Source organism: Chionomys nivalis, chromosome 8, assembly GCF_950005125.1.
Source record: "Chionomys nivalis chromosome 8, mChiNiv1.1, whole genome shotgun sequence".
NCBI classification, from domain to species: domain Eukaryota; kingdom Metazoa; phylum Chordata; class Mammalia; order Rodentia; family Cricetidae; genus Chionomys; species Chionomys nivalis.
The window spans coordinates 2,189,932-2,203,627 of NC_080093.1; the positions used below are offsets into that span (position 1 = coordinate 2,189,932).

General features: G+C 44.6%; 1 protein-coding gene across 2 annotated transcripts in view; it reads left to right on the top strand.

Moving 5' to 3' along the window:
- The window catches only part of Shtn1 (shootin 1), a 103,580-nt gene that overhangs the window by 68,596 nt on the left and 21,288 nt on the right, over positions 1-13,696 (top strand). For both annotated transcript variants that reach the window (XR_009057552.1, XM_057777189.1), the window contains exons 13-14: positions 5,302-5,405; positions 10,346-10,399. Coding sequence is in view for 1 of the 2 variants with exons in the window: in XM_057777189.1 (XP_057633172.1) it covers positions 5,302-5,405; positions 10,346-10,399 (158 nt within the window). In the remaining variant the exon portion in view is untranslated. The remainder of the gene's footprint in view (positions 1-5,301; positions 5,406-10,345; positions 10,400-13,696) is intronic.

The following is a 13,696-nucleotide window of genomic DNA, read 5'->3' on the forward strand; positions in this document are numbered from 1 at the left end:
CACTGATCAGTTTTACAAACCAGGCAGTAATGACACACACCTTTAATCCCAGTAGCCGCACTAGTTGCCATAGAAACCGGAAGGTAATGATGCGTACCTTTAATCCCAGCACTAGAGAGGATTATAAAACAGGAGGAGACAGCTCTCACACAGTCTCATTCTGAAGTTCCTGGAGGCAGGATCGCCATTTTGGACTGAGGTAGAGGTAAGAACCAGTGGCTGGCTGTTTTTCTTTTCTGACCTTCAGATTGAACCCCAATTTCTGTCTCTGGGTTTTTCTTAATCGTGATACACAGGATCACCTGCCCAGGGAATGGTGCGACCCATAGTGGACTGGGCCTTCCCACATCAATCAATAATCAAGACAGTCCGCCGTTGTAGTAATAAGAGCGGCGGGGCTGCGTCCCTGGCACCCAGCCGCCTGCATGGCTAGCTTATGCCCCGAAATAATTACATGGAAACTGTATTCTTTTAAACATTAGCTCCAGCCCCTTATTGGCTAGCTCTTACATATTGATCTAACCCATTTCTAATATTCTGTGTAGCACCACGAGCTGGCTTACCAGGAAAGATCTTAACCTGCGTCAGTCTGGAGTGGGAGAATCATGGCGACTCACTAACTTGGCTTCTTTCTCCCAGCATTCTGTTCTGTCTACTCCGCCTACCTAATTTTCTGTCCTATTAAAGGGGCCAAGGCAGTTTCTTTATTACTTAACCAATGAAACAACAGATAGAAAGATGACCCACCTCCATCACGCCGTAGGCTAATCTGATCTGGGTAATCAGTTGAGGCTCCCTTTCCAGACCACTCTGGGTTGTGTCGAGTTAATGGTAAAGCTAACTAGGATATCTGATTCACTTTAAATTCCATTGCTTTAAGGATTCATTGGCTCTTCCTCAGCCTGTGCTGGGCTCTGGCGTTCAAGTCATTTCCACATAGTTCGGTCTGCTCTCTGAGCAAGAAGTATGTGTGTGCATGCGCACATGCGCAGGCGTGTGCACACGCGCGTGTGTATGCGTGCGTGCATGTGTGCGCGTGTGTGCGTGTGTGTGTGTGTGTGTGTGTGGTGTCTGCACATGCGTGGGTGCAGATGTGCAGACTTGCATGTGTGCAGAGGCTAGAGGTGAACAACAGATATCCTGCTCCATCCCCCCTCCGTACTTAGTTGAGAATTCTCTTACTAAACCAGGAACTAGATTGGCATTCAGCAAGCTCCTTCAGTCCTCCTTTGTCCACCACAGTGCTGAGGTCATAGGCTCTCGGAGCCAAACTCAGTTTTTTACATGGGTTCTAGGAATTTGAACTCAGGTCCTCATGCTTATATAGTAAGTGTTCTTACCTACTCAGCCACCTCTGCAACCCCATAATCCCTTTTGGGGAGAGGCAATACTGTAGTCAAGAAATTCCTTTAATTTTATAACCTGTAGGTCAGTTCTAAACTTATTCAAACATAATGTGCCCTTTTGGTAGTTTTTAACATCACAATTTTTGACATCTTCTTTAAAAATATAGCAAAACAGGGAAGTAAAAATAAATTTCATTTCTTCTTGGTAATAACCAGAGATTTGATTGAGTACTGAGGTGACAGTTTTGTCTATGGGTCTCTCTCTCTCTTCTTCTAAGATCTAAGTTATTTTCCGAGTGGGTCTTAAAATTTAAGCCCCAATTAATTACATGTAGCTTTCTGATCCAAGACTGACCTTGAAGCATTAACTCAAAGAACCTTTGTTTTTTTTTTTTTTTTAGCCCGTGGCAGTTCAATAACATTAGACCTGTTGTCTTCATTAGTCCCTTTTCTCTAATCTCCAGCATCCTGCATATTTCCATTGTCCCCCTGATTACATGCTTTTGTGAGACAATTACCAACTGTGTGATTGCAGAAAGAATTACAAAACATACCATGAGCGCTCCGTAGGTGACTCGTGCCAGTTTATTAGAACTGCTTAATAGTTCAGAAGTTCATATAGATTGCTTTTTGCTATTTCAAAAACAGGTCGGTGGGACGAAGAAAGCTGTGCAGCTAGCTTAGCGCTGCCCTTGTGTTGCGCCTGAGTAGGGAATCTGATAAGAGTGATTTCTTTTCCTTAAGACCAATTAAGCCTTTATATTTGGGGAAAAAAGGCTGAGAAATTAAAGCCTGGTTTATAATCTGTGCACAATACAGATAGTGGCACTTCTCTGAATTGTCACTATGATTCTGGCAAGCAAATATAAGGAACTACTTTAAATTCCTGCTGGTAGATGCTGTAGCAGATTTGAATGGTGGTGGCCCGTAATTCTCCATCTGTCTGCCTTAATTACTTTTTGTACGGTGCATTTAATTGGGTTGCAGTCACTCCTTGCAGAGTGCTAATCTGTTTGTAGGCGGTGTTCCTTTGCCATGCAGCTCTTCCTAGTCTCATTCAAAATGGCAGCCTTTCTGAAAAACAAAACAAAAAATGGGGCGAGCATTGAAGCTGGTTTCTGAGTTCCCAGGACTAAGTCATATCCTGTGCCAGGTGCTTATGTGCCAGACCTGGTTTTTATCTCCTTTTGAGCAGGCTCAGAAAAACACTGTGTGTGGACAGTAGATGTTTGTACATAAACGGAATGACTGGGGGTGAGTTTCTTGTCTGCCCCTTGTAGAGAATAAGTTCTCTACCCCCAAAACGCTGTTTTAGGAGCACACAGTTGGTTACCCCAAAGCATCCCATCCTACATTTTTCGTTTGTTGGTGAGTTCTAACTTTTGTGATTGTGTTTCCCACGCTGCCTTTTGTGATGATTGCTACTGATTATCTGTGGAGCAAGATCTCCAATCTCCCAGGAGACAAACCTCCATGCATTCCCATGAAGAAGTTTCTGGGTTAGGTTAGTGGAGGTGAGAGGACCTGTCCCGACTGTGGGGCTCTGGATTGACTAAAAGGGAAAGCAAGCATCTACCCTCCTCTAACTGACTGATGTGTGACCAGTGGCTCACACTCCTGAAGAGCTTCCCCTGTGCTGAGCTGAAATAAACCTCTTTTCAGGCGGCTTTTTTCAGATACTTTGTTGCAGCGATGACAAAAGTAACTAAGACATCTGTCAAAAGATAGGACGCTTGGATCTGAAACATGTTCCACAAGGAGACATTTTAATTCTTAGCTTTTCAATAGCTTCTGAGGACAGAATTTTCTTTGAAGTCAGATTGTACTGTGAATGTAGCAGCAAGGCAGCCATTGGTGCTACAGAGTTGAGGACAATGGAAACTTCTAAATTCTGGTGTTCCCATAGAAGAGGAATGTCTGCTTAGGGGCCACATGAAGTCTCCTCAGACAGGAAGCCATGAGTTAGGCCTGAAACTAGCGCTCATCAGTTTGGGATACTCTATGGTCTCCGTTATCTAGAAGGCAGCCTTTGAGGGGCTTAGGTATCTCTACTCAAAAGTACAGATATAACATCTGTCTACAGCCCAGATTTCAGAAGTCAAGTCTCACGAGAGACTTGAGTGTTCGCCATGCAGATTAGGTCTCTATGGAACCTACTTGGATGTATCAGCTGAAGCAAGTCCACCAGAAATTATATAGGTGTAGAAGCAGGTTAATGGTGACGGATGCTCCAAATGATTCCGTGCCTCAGTCATGCAATTCCATGAGAAAATGGTCAACAGATTTCAGTTTTACTCATTTGTATCCCTCCGACTCTGGTATATGCAACAAAGCCAGGCAAAAATAAGACAATAGGGGCTAAGGAGGTGGCTCAGGTAAGAATGTCACTACTCTGCAAGCGTGAGGAACTGAGTTCAAATCCAGAAAAAACAGGCAAAAACTTTTGCAAGCCTACAGCCCTAACATTTTGGAGACAGAGTCAGGCAGATTCCAAGAGCCTCAGAGTCAGGCAGATTCCAAGAGCCTCCTGACTGACTGAACTAACCGGGTGACAAGCAGCAAGTTCAGGGAGAGACCCTTTCTAAGCCAGTAAGGCAGAGAACCAAAAGAAGACACCTGGCCTCCTATTCTGGCCTCCACGTGTATACAACACACACATACATGCACACACACACACAAAGTTGGACAGTAGGAGGTTTGAATTTTCCATACATACTTTGCTCCTCAGCCGCACACCAACTCTGAAAGCGAAAATTCATAATCACATTTGACTGTTTCATTTCAGCTATCGCTGGATGCATGTTTGTTATTTTTAAACCAGGAGCAGTTTTAAAAAGCTTTAAAAAAGATTTGTGTAAATGTTTTCTTTATTCTTTGATTCCCAAAGAAAAGATGGAATTAAAAATAGGTTTGCCTACTTGTTGTTCATTCCTTGACTCTCTTTCTCGTAAAGAGAATATCTCTTGGCCAGGCAATGGTGGCACATACCTTTAATCTCAGCCCTTCGGAGGCAGGAGCAGGTAGATCTCTGAATTTGAGGTAAGCCTGGTCTACAGAGTGAGTTCCAGGACAACCAGGGCTACAGAGAAGCCCTATCGAGAGAGAGAGAGAGAGAGAGAGAGAGAGAGAGAGAGAGAGAGAGAGAGAGAGAGAGAGAATGTTTCTTTGATCTTTTAGACGGGTTTTGTTCACCTTCTTTGACGTACAGGCTGATATAACTTATAAAAAACCATCTTTGTGGCAAAAATGAATGATTAGGTAAAGGTTACATTTCTGCAAAACCTGGAGGAGATTGGAAAGATGGCTCAGTGGGTAAAAACATTTGGTGTGGAGACCTGCGTTCAGATCCCTAGCAGCCACTTAAGGAACAGGGTTTGACTACACAAGTTCCTGTAATACCAGCACCAGGAAGGGGAGACAGAAAAGCTGCTGGGACTCACTGGCCGCCAGCCTAGCCCTGGGTTTACTGAAAGACCGTGTCTGGAAAGAGTACCATGAATAGTGATAGAGCAAGACACCGAATGTGTGCACCTATGCTCTTTGTATGTGTGCACAGAGGCACGCAGACATGTGCACATGCCCCAGACACACACACACACCGGGCGGCGGGGGGAGACCTGGAGATATCCATGTCTCCAAGATTCGTTCTTGTGTTAATGAATGAACCAAATCTGCATTGTTTCTCATAAGTGAGAAGATATTGATTTCCGTGCTACAAACTTGACTTTGATAGTTATAATTCTAAACACTCTGATAAGAAATTTTTCTTATTTAAAAAATACATTACTTAGTATCCACAGAGTAGCTGTTACCCTTGGAGAATTATTGGTATTCTGCCACTGTCTGAAAAAATGATTTCTATTAATTACACGGCACAGTGTCTCCAAGTTACCAGAAGGAGGAATTCGCTGTTTCTTATAACCTCGGATGATTTCTATCTGTGTTCTTCACACAGCGGAGGAAGTCACAGACCTGAAGAGACAAGCAGTGGAAGAGATGATGGACAGAATTAAACGGGGAGTTCATCTTAGACCAGTTAACCAGACGGCCAGACCCAAGGTAAAGGTACATGCGGCTGTGCACACACTCTGCTTGTGTTTGTATACAGAGCTGGGGCTATGAGCGGGTGGGTATTTTGCCTTCATGTATGACTGTGCATTGCTGTGTTTATGTCTGGTATCCCATGAGGCCAGAGAGGGCAGCAGAGTCCCTGAAGTTGGAGTTACAGGTGGTTGTAGCTGCCATGTGGGTGCTGGAAGTCAAACCCTGGTCCTCTGAGACAGCATCTGGTACTCTTGATGACTGAGTTGTCTCTCCAGTCCCCTTTTTTAATGTAAAAGTTTGGAATTTGATGAAAGCTACATCAAGACTGACTGCCAAGGCTTGAAAGACTAAGGTGTCCTAAAAGCTCTCTCTTCTGAGTAAGCCTGTTTAGAGGGGCTCTGTCACTGCGGGTGAGCCTGAACTGTTTTGGAAGGGGTGTTGAGTTGTTGCCCAGAGTTGCCATCTCTTCCAGAGGGGAGTTGAGGAAAGTCATCATATCAGACACTAATAGTTGAGAGTTGATTCCTTGTTCTCTTATGTCAGATACCAATGTGGACACCAGGGATAAGGCAGACAACACCCTTGCCCCCGGGAGGCTTCGGTGTGTGTGTGTGTGTGTGCCTGTGTGCGTGTGTGTGTGTGTGTGTGTGCGCGCGCATGCGCAGAGAACACGACACAGTAATAGTGGAAGAGAACTAAGGCCAAATAGAATAGGTAGGCTAAGCTGTTTTGCCTGCCTGCCAGCAGCCGCCTCCTGAGAAGCACAGTGAGGGACCCATGCTGAGAGTACACTGCAGGCTTCCTCTCTCCCATGGCTGTCTATCCCATTCAAACAGGCCCAGTAATAGTTTTTGAGATTGCTCTTGAAAAGAATACTCTCTCCTCACTCTGATGAGTTATGGACAGACTTCCTTCTTTGTTCATCATACTCCGTGGCTTGCTTCTGTTTTCCTTCCATTTTGCTCCTCTTTTGTGAGTGTGTGTGTGTGTGTGTGTGTGTGTGTGCATGCATGAAGGTACATGTGTTCCCTTGTGTCTGTGTATGTTTGTGTAGATGCATCCATCTGTGGGTGTACTTTCTCATGCCTGTGGGGAGAGGCAAGGGAAACCTGCGGAGTCTCGAGACAGGACAGGGTCTCCCGTTGATCTGGAGTCGGCTGATTAGGCCAGGCTGGCTGGCTAGCCCAAGGATTGTCCTATTTCCCCTTCCCCAGGGCTGGGATTATAAACTAACACAATGGGGATCAAATCCAAGTCCACATGCTGACAAGCCCTTTACCACTGAAACCTCCTTCTCAGTCTGAAGGTCGCTCCCCTTTAACTTTTTGGTTTGTTTGTTTGTTTGTTTGTTTGTTTGTTTGTCGAGGCAGGGTTTCTCTGTAGCTTTGGTGCCTGTCCTGGAACTAGCTCTTGTAGACCAGGCTGGCCTCGAACTCAGAGATCCGCCTGCCTCTGCCTCCCAAGTGCTGGGATTAAAGGCGTGCGCCACCACCGCCCGGCTCCCTTTAACTTTTTGAACTCCCAGTGTGATAACTGTAGAGTGGACATTCTAAGGTGCCTCTAAAGTTGCCAGTTGGTCACCAGCAGGCAAGACAGCCAGGCAAGGTAGGAGAGGCCATGGTGACCTGGATTTGGAAAGAGGGAAGTCTCACTCAGCTCACAGAGCAGATTCACATCTAAGCAGGCAAGAGTTTCAGGCAACCGTGCCGTGGAGATGTGAGCCAGTGACCTGGAAGCAGGGTTCCACGAGGAAGAAAGTGGAGACCGAAGGAAGTGGGTAGAACGAACCTGCAGGAAGTCTGGATGCTGCAGCTGCAGCCAGTCCCTTCCGTGTGTGACTCGGTGGGGCTATTGTAAGGATCAACTGAAATGACAAATGAGAACAATGAAGGGTGTGGGTGCCACCTTGCAAAGAAATTTTGTTTTTTCTACTTTTTATGTCACAGCTATTATGGAAAAATAAATGAGAGCAGACTATTTCTAGATGAAAATATGGTGTCGTAATAAACCAAATTAGTGTAGAGTGAAAATGGTGGGCTTGGTGCAGGGGTTGGTGCCTGCAGTCCTAGCACTTGGGAGGCCTGGAAAGGAGGAGGGTTGTGGGCTGGAGGTCAGTCTGGGAAAGACCCTACCTCAAACAGAACAAAATAAAAACCAAACAGATAGCATCTTAAAGCAACACTGTTCTGTGTCAACGCCTCAAGACACCCTTCTCCTGCTTTCTTCTCTTGCAACAACTGGACCTTATTTCATGTGAGCTCAAAATCTGAGAAGCATCAGAGAGGTTTAGTGGACAGCTGGGCTTTTCTCTGACTGTCAGCAGACTGTGTAGGTCTGAACTCTGCTGGTATGGTCTGGGTACACTTGAGTCCAAACCTCTTCCCCAGGACCTCCAGCCCCAGAATGTCACGTCTGATAGTGTGTGGTCCAGCTTTCAGAAGGCTTCAGCAGCCAGGACCATGCTGGTGCGTGGCAGCACTTCTGAGTCTGCTTTTAGGCAGAGCATTGGTTCAGAAGGCACAGTTGTCATGCTGGTTTTTTTGAAAGAGGAAACCTGTCTTGGGGATATTTGCTGCCCTGTTTTCCAGTTCTCTTCATAGTGAAGATAGGTAGAACTGGCCTAGATAACACTGGTGTTTTAGAGTTTATGTCTGATACTGAGGGGGTGCTCATTTCTCAGGAAACCGTGACTGTAAAAGTTTAACATCTCAGCCCAATTTTGTCCTGATTTTAAAAAATGCAAATGGGATCAATTTTTTTATTGATTTTATTGAGCTCTACATTTTTCTCTGCTTCCCTCCCTGCTTCTCCCCTCCCCTTTAACCCTCTCCCATGGTCCCCATGCTCCCAATTTACTCAGGAGATCTTGTCTTTTTCTACTTCCCATGTAGATTAGATCCATGTATGTCTCTCTTAGGGTCCTCATTGTTGTCTAGGTTCTCTGGGATTGTGATTTGTAAGCTGGTTTTCTTTGTTTTATGTTTAAAAACCACGTATGAGTGAGTACATTTGATATTTGTCTTTTTGGGTCTGGGTTACCACACTCAATGTAATGTTTTCTAGCTCTATCCGTTTGCCTGCAAATTTCAAGATGACATATTTTTTCTGCTGTGTAGTACTCCATTGTGTAAATGTACCACATTTTCCTTATCCATTCTTTGGTCGAGGGGTATTTAGGTTGTTTCCAGGTTCTGGCTATGACAAACAATGCTGCTATGAACATAGTTGAGCACGTGTCTTTGTGGCATGATTGAACATCCTTTGGATATATACCCAAACGTGGTATTTCTGGGTCTTGAGGAAGGTTGTTTCCTAATTTTCTGAGAAATCACCACACTGACATCCAAAGGGACTGTACCAGCTTGCATTCCCACCAGCAATGCAGGAGTGTTCCGTTTTCCCTACAACCTCTCCAGCATAAGCTGTCATCAGTGTTTTTGATCTTGGCCATTCTTATGTGAGTAAGATGGAATCTCAGTGTTGTTTTGATTTGCATTTCTCTTATGACTAAGGATGTCGAGAATTTCCTTAAGTGTCATTCAACCATTTTAGATTCCTCTGTTGAGAATTCTGTTTAGGTCTGTACTCTATTTTTTTTTAACTGGGGTTATTTGGGGTGTTTTTTGTTTGTTTGTTTGTTTGTTTTTGTTTTTGTTTTTTTTGATGACTAATTTCTTGAGTTCTTTGTAGATTTTGTTGGGATTATTTTTTTTAATAAATTTTATTATTACATTTGACTGTTGGTGTGTGTGTGTGTGTGTGTGTGTGTGTGTGTGTGTGTGTGTGTGTGTGTAAAGGGAGCCAGAGGACAACTTGGGGGAATCAGTTCTTTCCTTTCCCACATGGACCCAGAATTGAGCTCAGGTGGTCAGGTTCGAAGGCTCCAGCACCCAGGGGTGTTAACACTCTTCTGTAGGTGGTATCCTTCTGAAGTATTTGTTCTCCTGATGTAGTCTTACTTTGAAAGACCCATCTATCAGCTGCCCTTTCTGGAACTAAAAGAACCATGGGAATTCAACTCAGGCTCAATAAGAGTTTGCCATGCAAGCTTGGGGACCTGAGTTCAGGTCCCCAGCACCCAACTGTGAATGCCTGTAACTCTAGCACATGCACAGGGTGGGGGACGCACTGGAGAGCTTGGGGCCGGAACAGAGAGCCCAGATGGGAGGATCAAGGAGGTTTGCTGATGGCCAGCATGGCCAAGAACCAAGTATGGTGAGAGACCTGTCTCAAGGGAGCAAAGTGCAGAGCAATAAAGGAGGACGTATGGGGCCCTGTGCTCATGGGGGCATGTTCTTGTGCAGAAACCATGAGCACACACACATACTCCTTCCACCCCTACAAAGATCACCAACAACTTATCACATAGGCATCTCCGTTTGGGGCCAGCAAGATAGGTGGCTCAATCGGTTAAAGTGATGTGGGAGGTCCTTCTGTATATGTGCTGCTTTTATTGGCTAATGGATAGAGCTGCTTTGGCCTATGTCAGGGCAGAATATAGCCAGACTAGAAGAGATATATATAGAGAGAGTAGGTGGAGTCAGAGAGACACCATGTAGCTGCCCAAGGAAAAAGATGCCAGAGAACTTTACTGGTAGGCCACAGCCTCGTGGTGATACACAGATTAATAGAAATGGGTTAATTTAAGATGTAAGAGCTAGCTAGAAATACACACAAGCTATTGGCCATGTAGTATTGTAATTAAGATAGTTTCTGTGTGATCATTCGGGTCTGGGCGGCTGGGAAACGAAAGAGCAGCCTCCTTTCTACATTAAAGCACTTGCCACCGAGCCTGATGACCCATATTTGAATTCTGAGATCCACATGGAAGAAACGTCTCCTTCAGGTCGTTTGCTCCCCCCTCCCTCCTCCACATCCTTAATAAAGAGTTTTTAAATCTTTCATATTTTAAAATCAAATCATTCAGTAATTTCTTCTTCCCTTTTGAATTGCAGCCAGACTCCTTAAAGGGCTCAGAGAGCGCGGTGGACGAGCTGAAGGGAATTCTGGTAAGAGTCACTGTTTGTGTTCCGGGGTAGTAGTGGAGGTGTTTTAAACCAGTCTGACTCTTCGTGGATAGTTGTTTCTGGTGTGCTTTATGTCCACTGATTATTAGGGTCATTTCTTTGAAATATTTGCCGGATTGTGTGTATGGTAACCTCCAGCGCGTGTATCAAATGCCTTGTTTGCTATCACTGCACTCCAGTCCCAACCTTGCTGCAGGACGTCCAGTCTCTGGCCCACCTGAGGACCAGCTCCTGTTTCTGATAACAGAGCTGTAATAGACCGAGTGTTTGCACGGAGGCAGGAGAGTGGAACGCCTGACACCTACAAGTAAATCTGCACTTCCAGCCTACGATGGCCTCCTGTTGAGGGGACTGGTTCCCATCTTCTTGTCCTCATATGCAGCCCTGGCTGGCTTGGAACTTGACATGATCTTGTCTTTGCCTCCCAGGAACTGGGATTACAGGCGTGCACCACCATACTCTTTGTATAGGGTGTTGGAGATCTATCCCAAGGCTTCAAGCCTCCGAACTAGGCAAGCTTTGTATCAGCCGAGCTAGAGTTCCAGCTCCCTGAAAGTCTTTCTGTCCCCAATTTCATTCTCAGAAAGTGCGTCCTGCCTGCTGGTGAGCATACGCCTGCTCACCTCTGGCCCTGAGTCTCTTTTCCTAGTGGGAGCTTGGCTGTTGGGGTCGCTATTGGCTCCTCTCTCCAGCAGTCACGTAGGAAGTGCTTCAGCCCGAGCTCTATTTCAGACTCGTTCCAGCCCGACCCCAGTTATTATGCATAGTAAATCAACAAACGCGGGGTGGAGGAGGTGCGGGAACAATCCCTCCCCTGTTTGTTGTTACTAGGCTAATTAAGCATCCTGTAGACGTGCACATAATGACGGTAAACAGCATTGTTTTCATCAAGAATGACTTTAAGCAGTAGACTTCACACAGAATGGTTTAATTAGTTTGCTTTAGTTTTAAGTGAGTGGGATTAGCCCTGAAGAGCAGTGTATCACTGGTTAACAGTGGTGGTCTACCTACAGAGTCACGGATTAGAACGCCCCCAGGACGCAGCTATTACCCCTGCGAATCCTATGATGGGAAGACTTTGTTGACCAGGGTTCTGCCCCCTATGACAGCCCCTTTTGTTGCTTCTTATTCAAATGCTAATTCCTGTGGTTGAGGACGTCCCTGTTGTCCTATGAGAGTGAGAAAGAAGAGCAGTTTTGGTCTTGAAGAGTCAACCATATTGTTAAAATTTTGATTTATTAAAAAAATCAAATATCTATGTTTGATTACAAAAAATGCATCAGTGGTAGATAGGGGTTCATGGTAGCAAGTTTAATAAATTAAACATCATCGTGTGCATGTGTGCCTGTGTGCATGTGTGTACTGCACACATGGTAAGCTTCTGCCTTATCACTGATTTACATCCACAGCTTAAATATTACTTTTCAGATAATAGCCACTATAATTTTATATTACTTCTTGCAGGTAGGTTTGCAGAATTATTTACTATTTGTGAAAAATAATTTTAGAAAATTCTTTCATCCTTGTCCAGGGTTTGTTCTTAGACCTCTGTCTCTTCTGATATTCATGTATCACTCATCGTAATGATTCTGGAATAATATTTCTTTGCATTAATTTTTTTTTAAAGTGGACTCTGTTCCTGGTCTTCTCCCTGCCTCTTTGTCATTTAAAAGCCACTCTGGCAATTTCCAAAGAACAAGCAGATACAAATTCATCTGCAGATTTCTTCTGTAGCTCCAAGGGACACCGTTCTGAGCAGGTGCAGCAATTGTTGGCCAGTATATATTGGTTACCTGGAAGTTGTTAGTATGGTGATATTTTTAACATGTGAGGTGACCGCTGAGTGACAGTGGTGCTTTGAAGTAGTTAGACTACTATTTGGGGTTTCGATCTACCTCTAAAATTCAGGCTTACCCCTGGCTTACTGTGGGACCCGACCACAGCCCTAAGCCTCACTGGGTTCCATTGCTTGTAAAGTGAGGTGACTGTGTGTACCATATGGCTTCTGAGCCTGCTTCTGGCTGGCACATTTTATGAGTCCAATAGAGAAGTCAGATGCAGAAGTAGACTAATCTCAGGAGCTGAACTAGCCGAGCTCGTCTTCATTTTACTTGAGAGTCATGCAGAAGCATTCTGTCCTCCAGCCCCCACTGCCTCTAAGCTTTATTCCTACATACATAAGCTGCATCAATCATACCAGTCAGTAAATTAACAAAGAGTTGGGGGTTCAACTTGGAAAATGATTATTTTGGCACCCGGCTCATGATGGCCTGGATTTGGGGGGAAATAATACTGCTATCCAAAGGGAGAGCTGAAGGGTCATGGAAAAGATAAATTTAATAACAGTAGATAGCACGTAATTTCCTTTCCAACAGCCATTTCCACTGGGGAAAATGATACAATGGCCTTGAGAGTCAGACAATCTGACTGCCCTATAAGTTATTTCCATAGTGAGAACCGTACGGTTTTTAAATAGCTACTCACAAGTGTTTCAAATGCTAAGTTTCCTAGAAGCTTAGAAATAATGTGGGGATGCTTGTTCTTTGCATTCTTTTCGAGTGTGTGGAAAGTGGCCATTCATTCTCTTTAATTCCCAGGGCCAGTCATACCTCACTGTATCTCTCTAGCAACAAGTAGATACAGGCCTACAACCTAGTGAACCAAATCATCTCACTCCTGAACTTAAATGAGCTGTTGCAAAATTACACGTCTGTTCCGTCTGGATATTTTATAAATTTTTGTAGCAAATGAAAAGCAAAATGTTGCATTTCCAGTGAGAAAAATGCCACATGCCTAAATAAACTAAGAGTCTTCTTCAAGCATGTCGGCTGGAATCAGTTCATTAGGCAGCTAACAGCAGCCACAGGCTCCTAGCCTTGTGGGCCACCCCAACCCAGTCTGTGTCTGTAAACAGGTGTGGTCCCTGCTTAGAGATAATGAAAGCATCATTGTAACCTTTCTATGAGAGATTTGTAACTATCTGGTTTCCACAAGGAACTTTTTTGTTGTTTTATGGTCTAGAAAATTTCCATGCCTAAACAATAGGATTCAAAGAACCCTTCTGGAAACTGGAAGCTAGGAGGGAATAGAAATAAAACCTGTAGCAAGTTCACAGCTGATACAAAGGCTGGGCTGGCTACTAATCCATGCTGAACCAAAGCCTCTTCTCACCCAGACGTGCAATCGGGCAGGTTGTTGCTTGCTTCCTCTGATTGTATCTTGTGTCTTCTGATCTCCGCAACCCTGCTTATGGTATAGCTGAGGAGGAGCACTTCATGA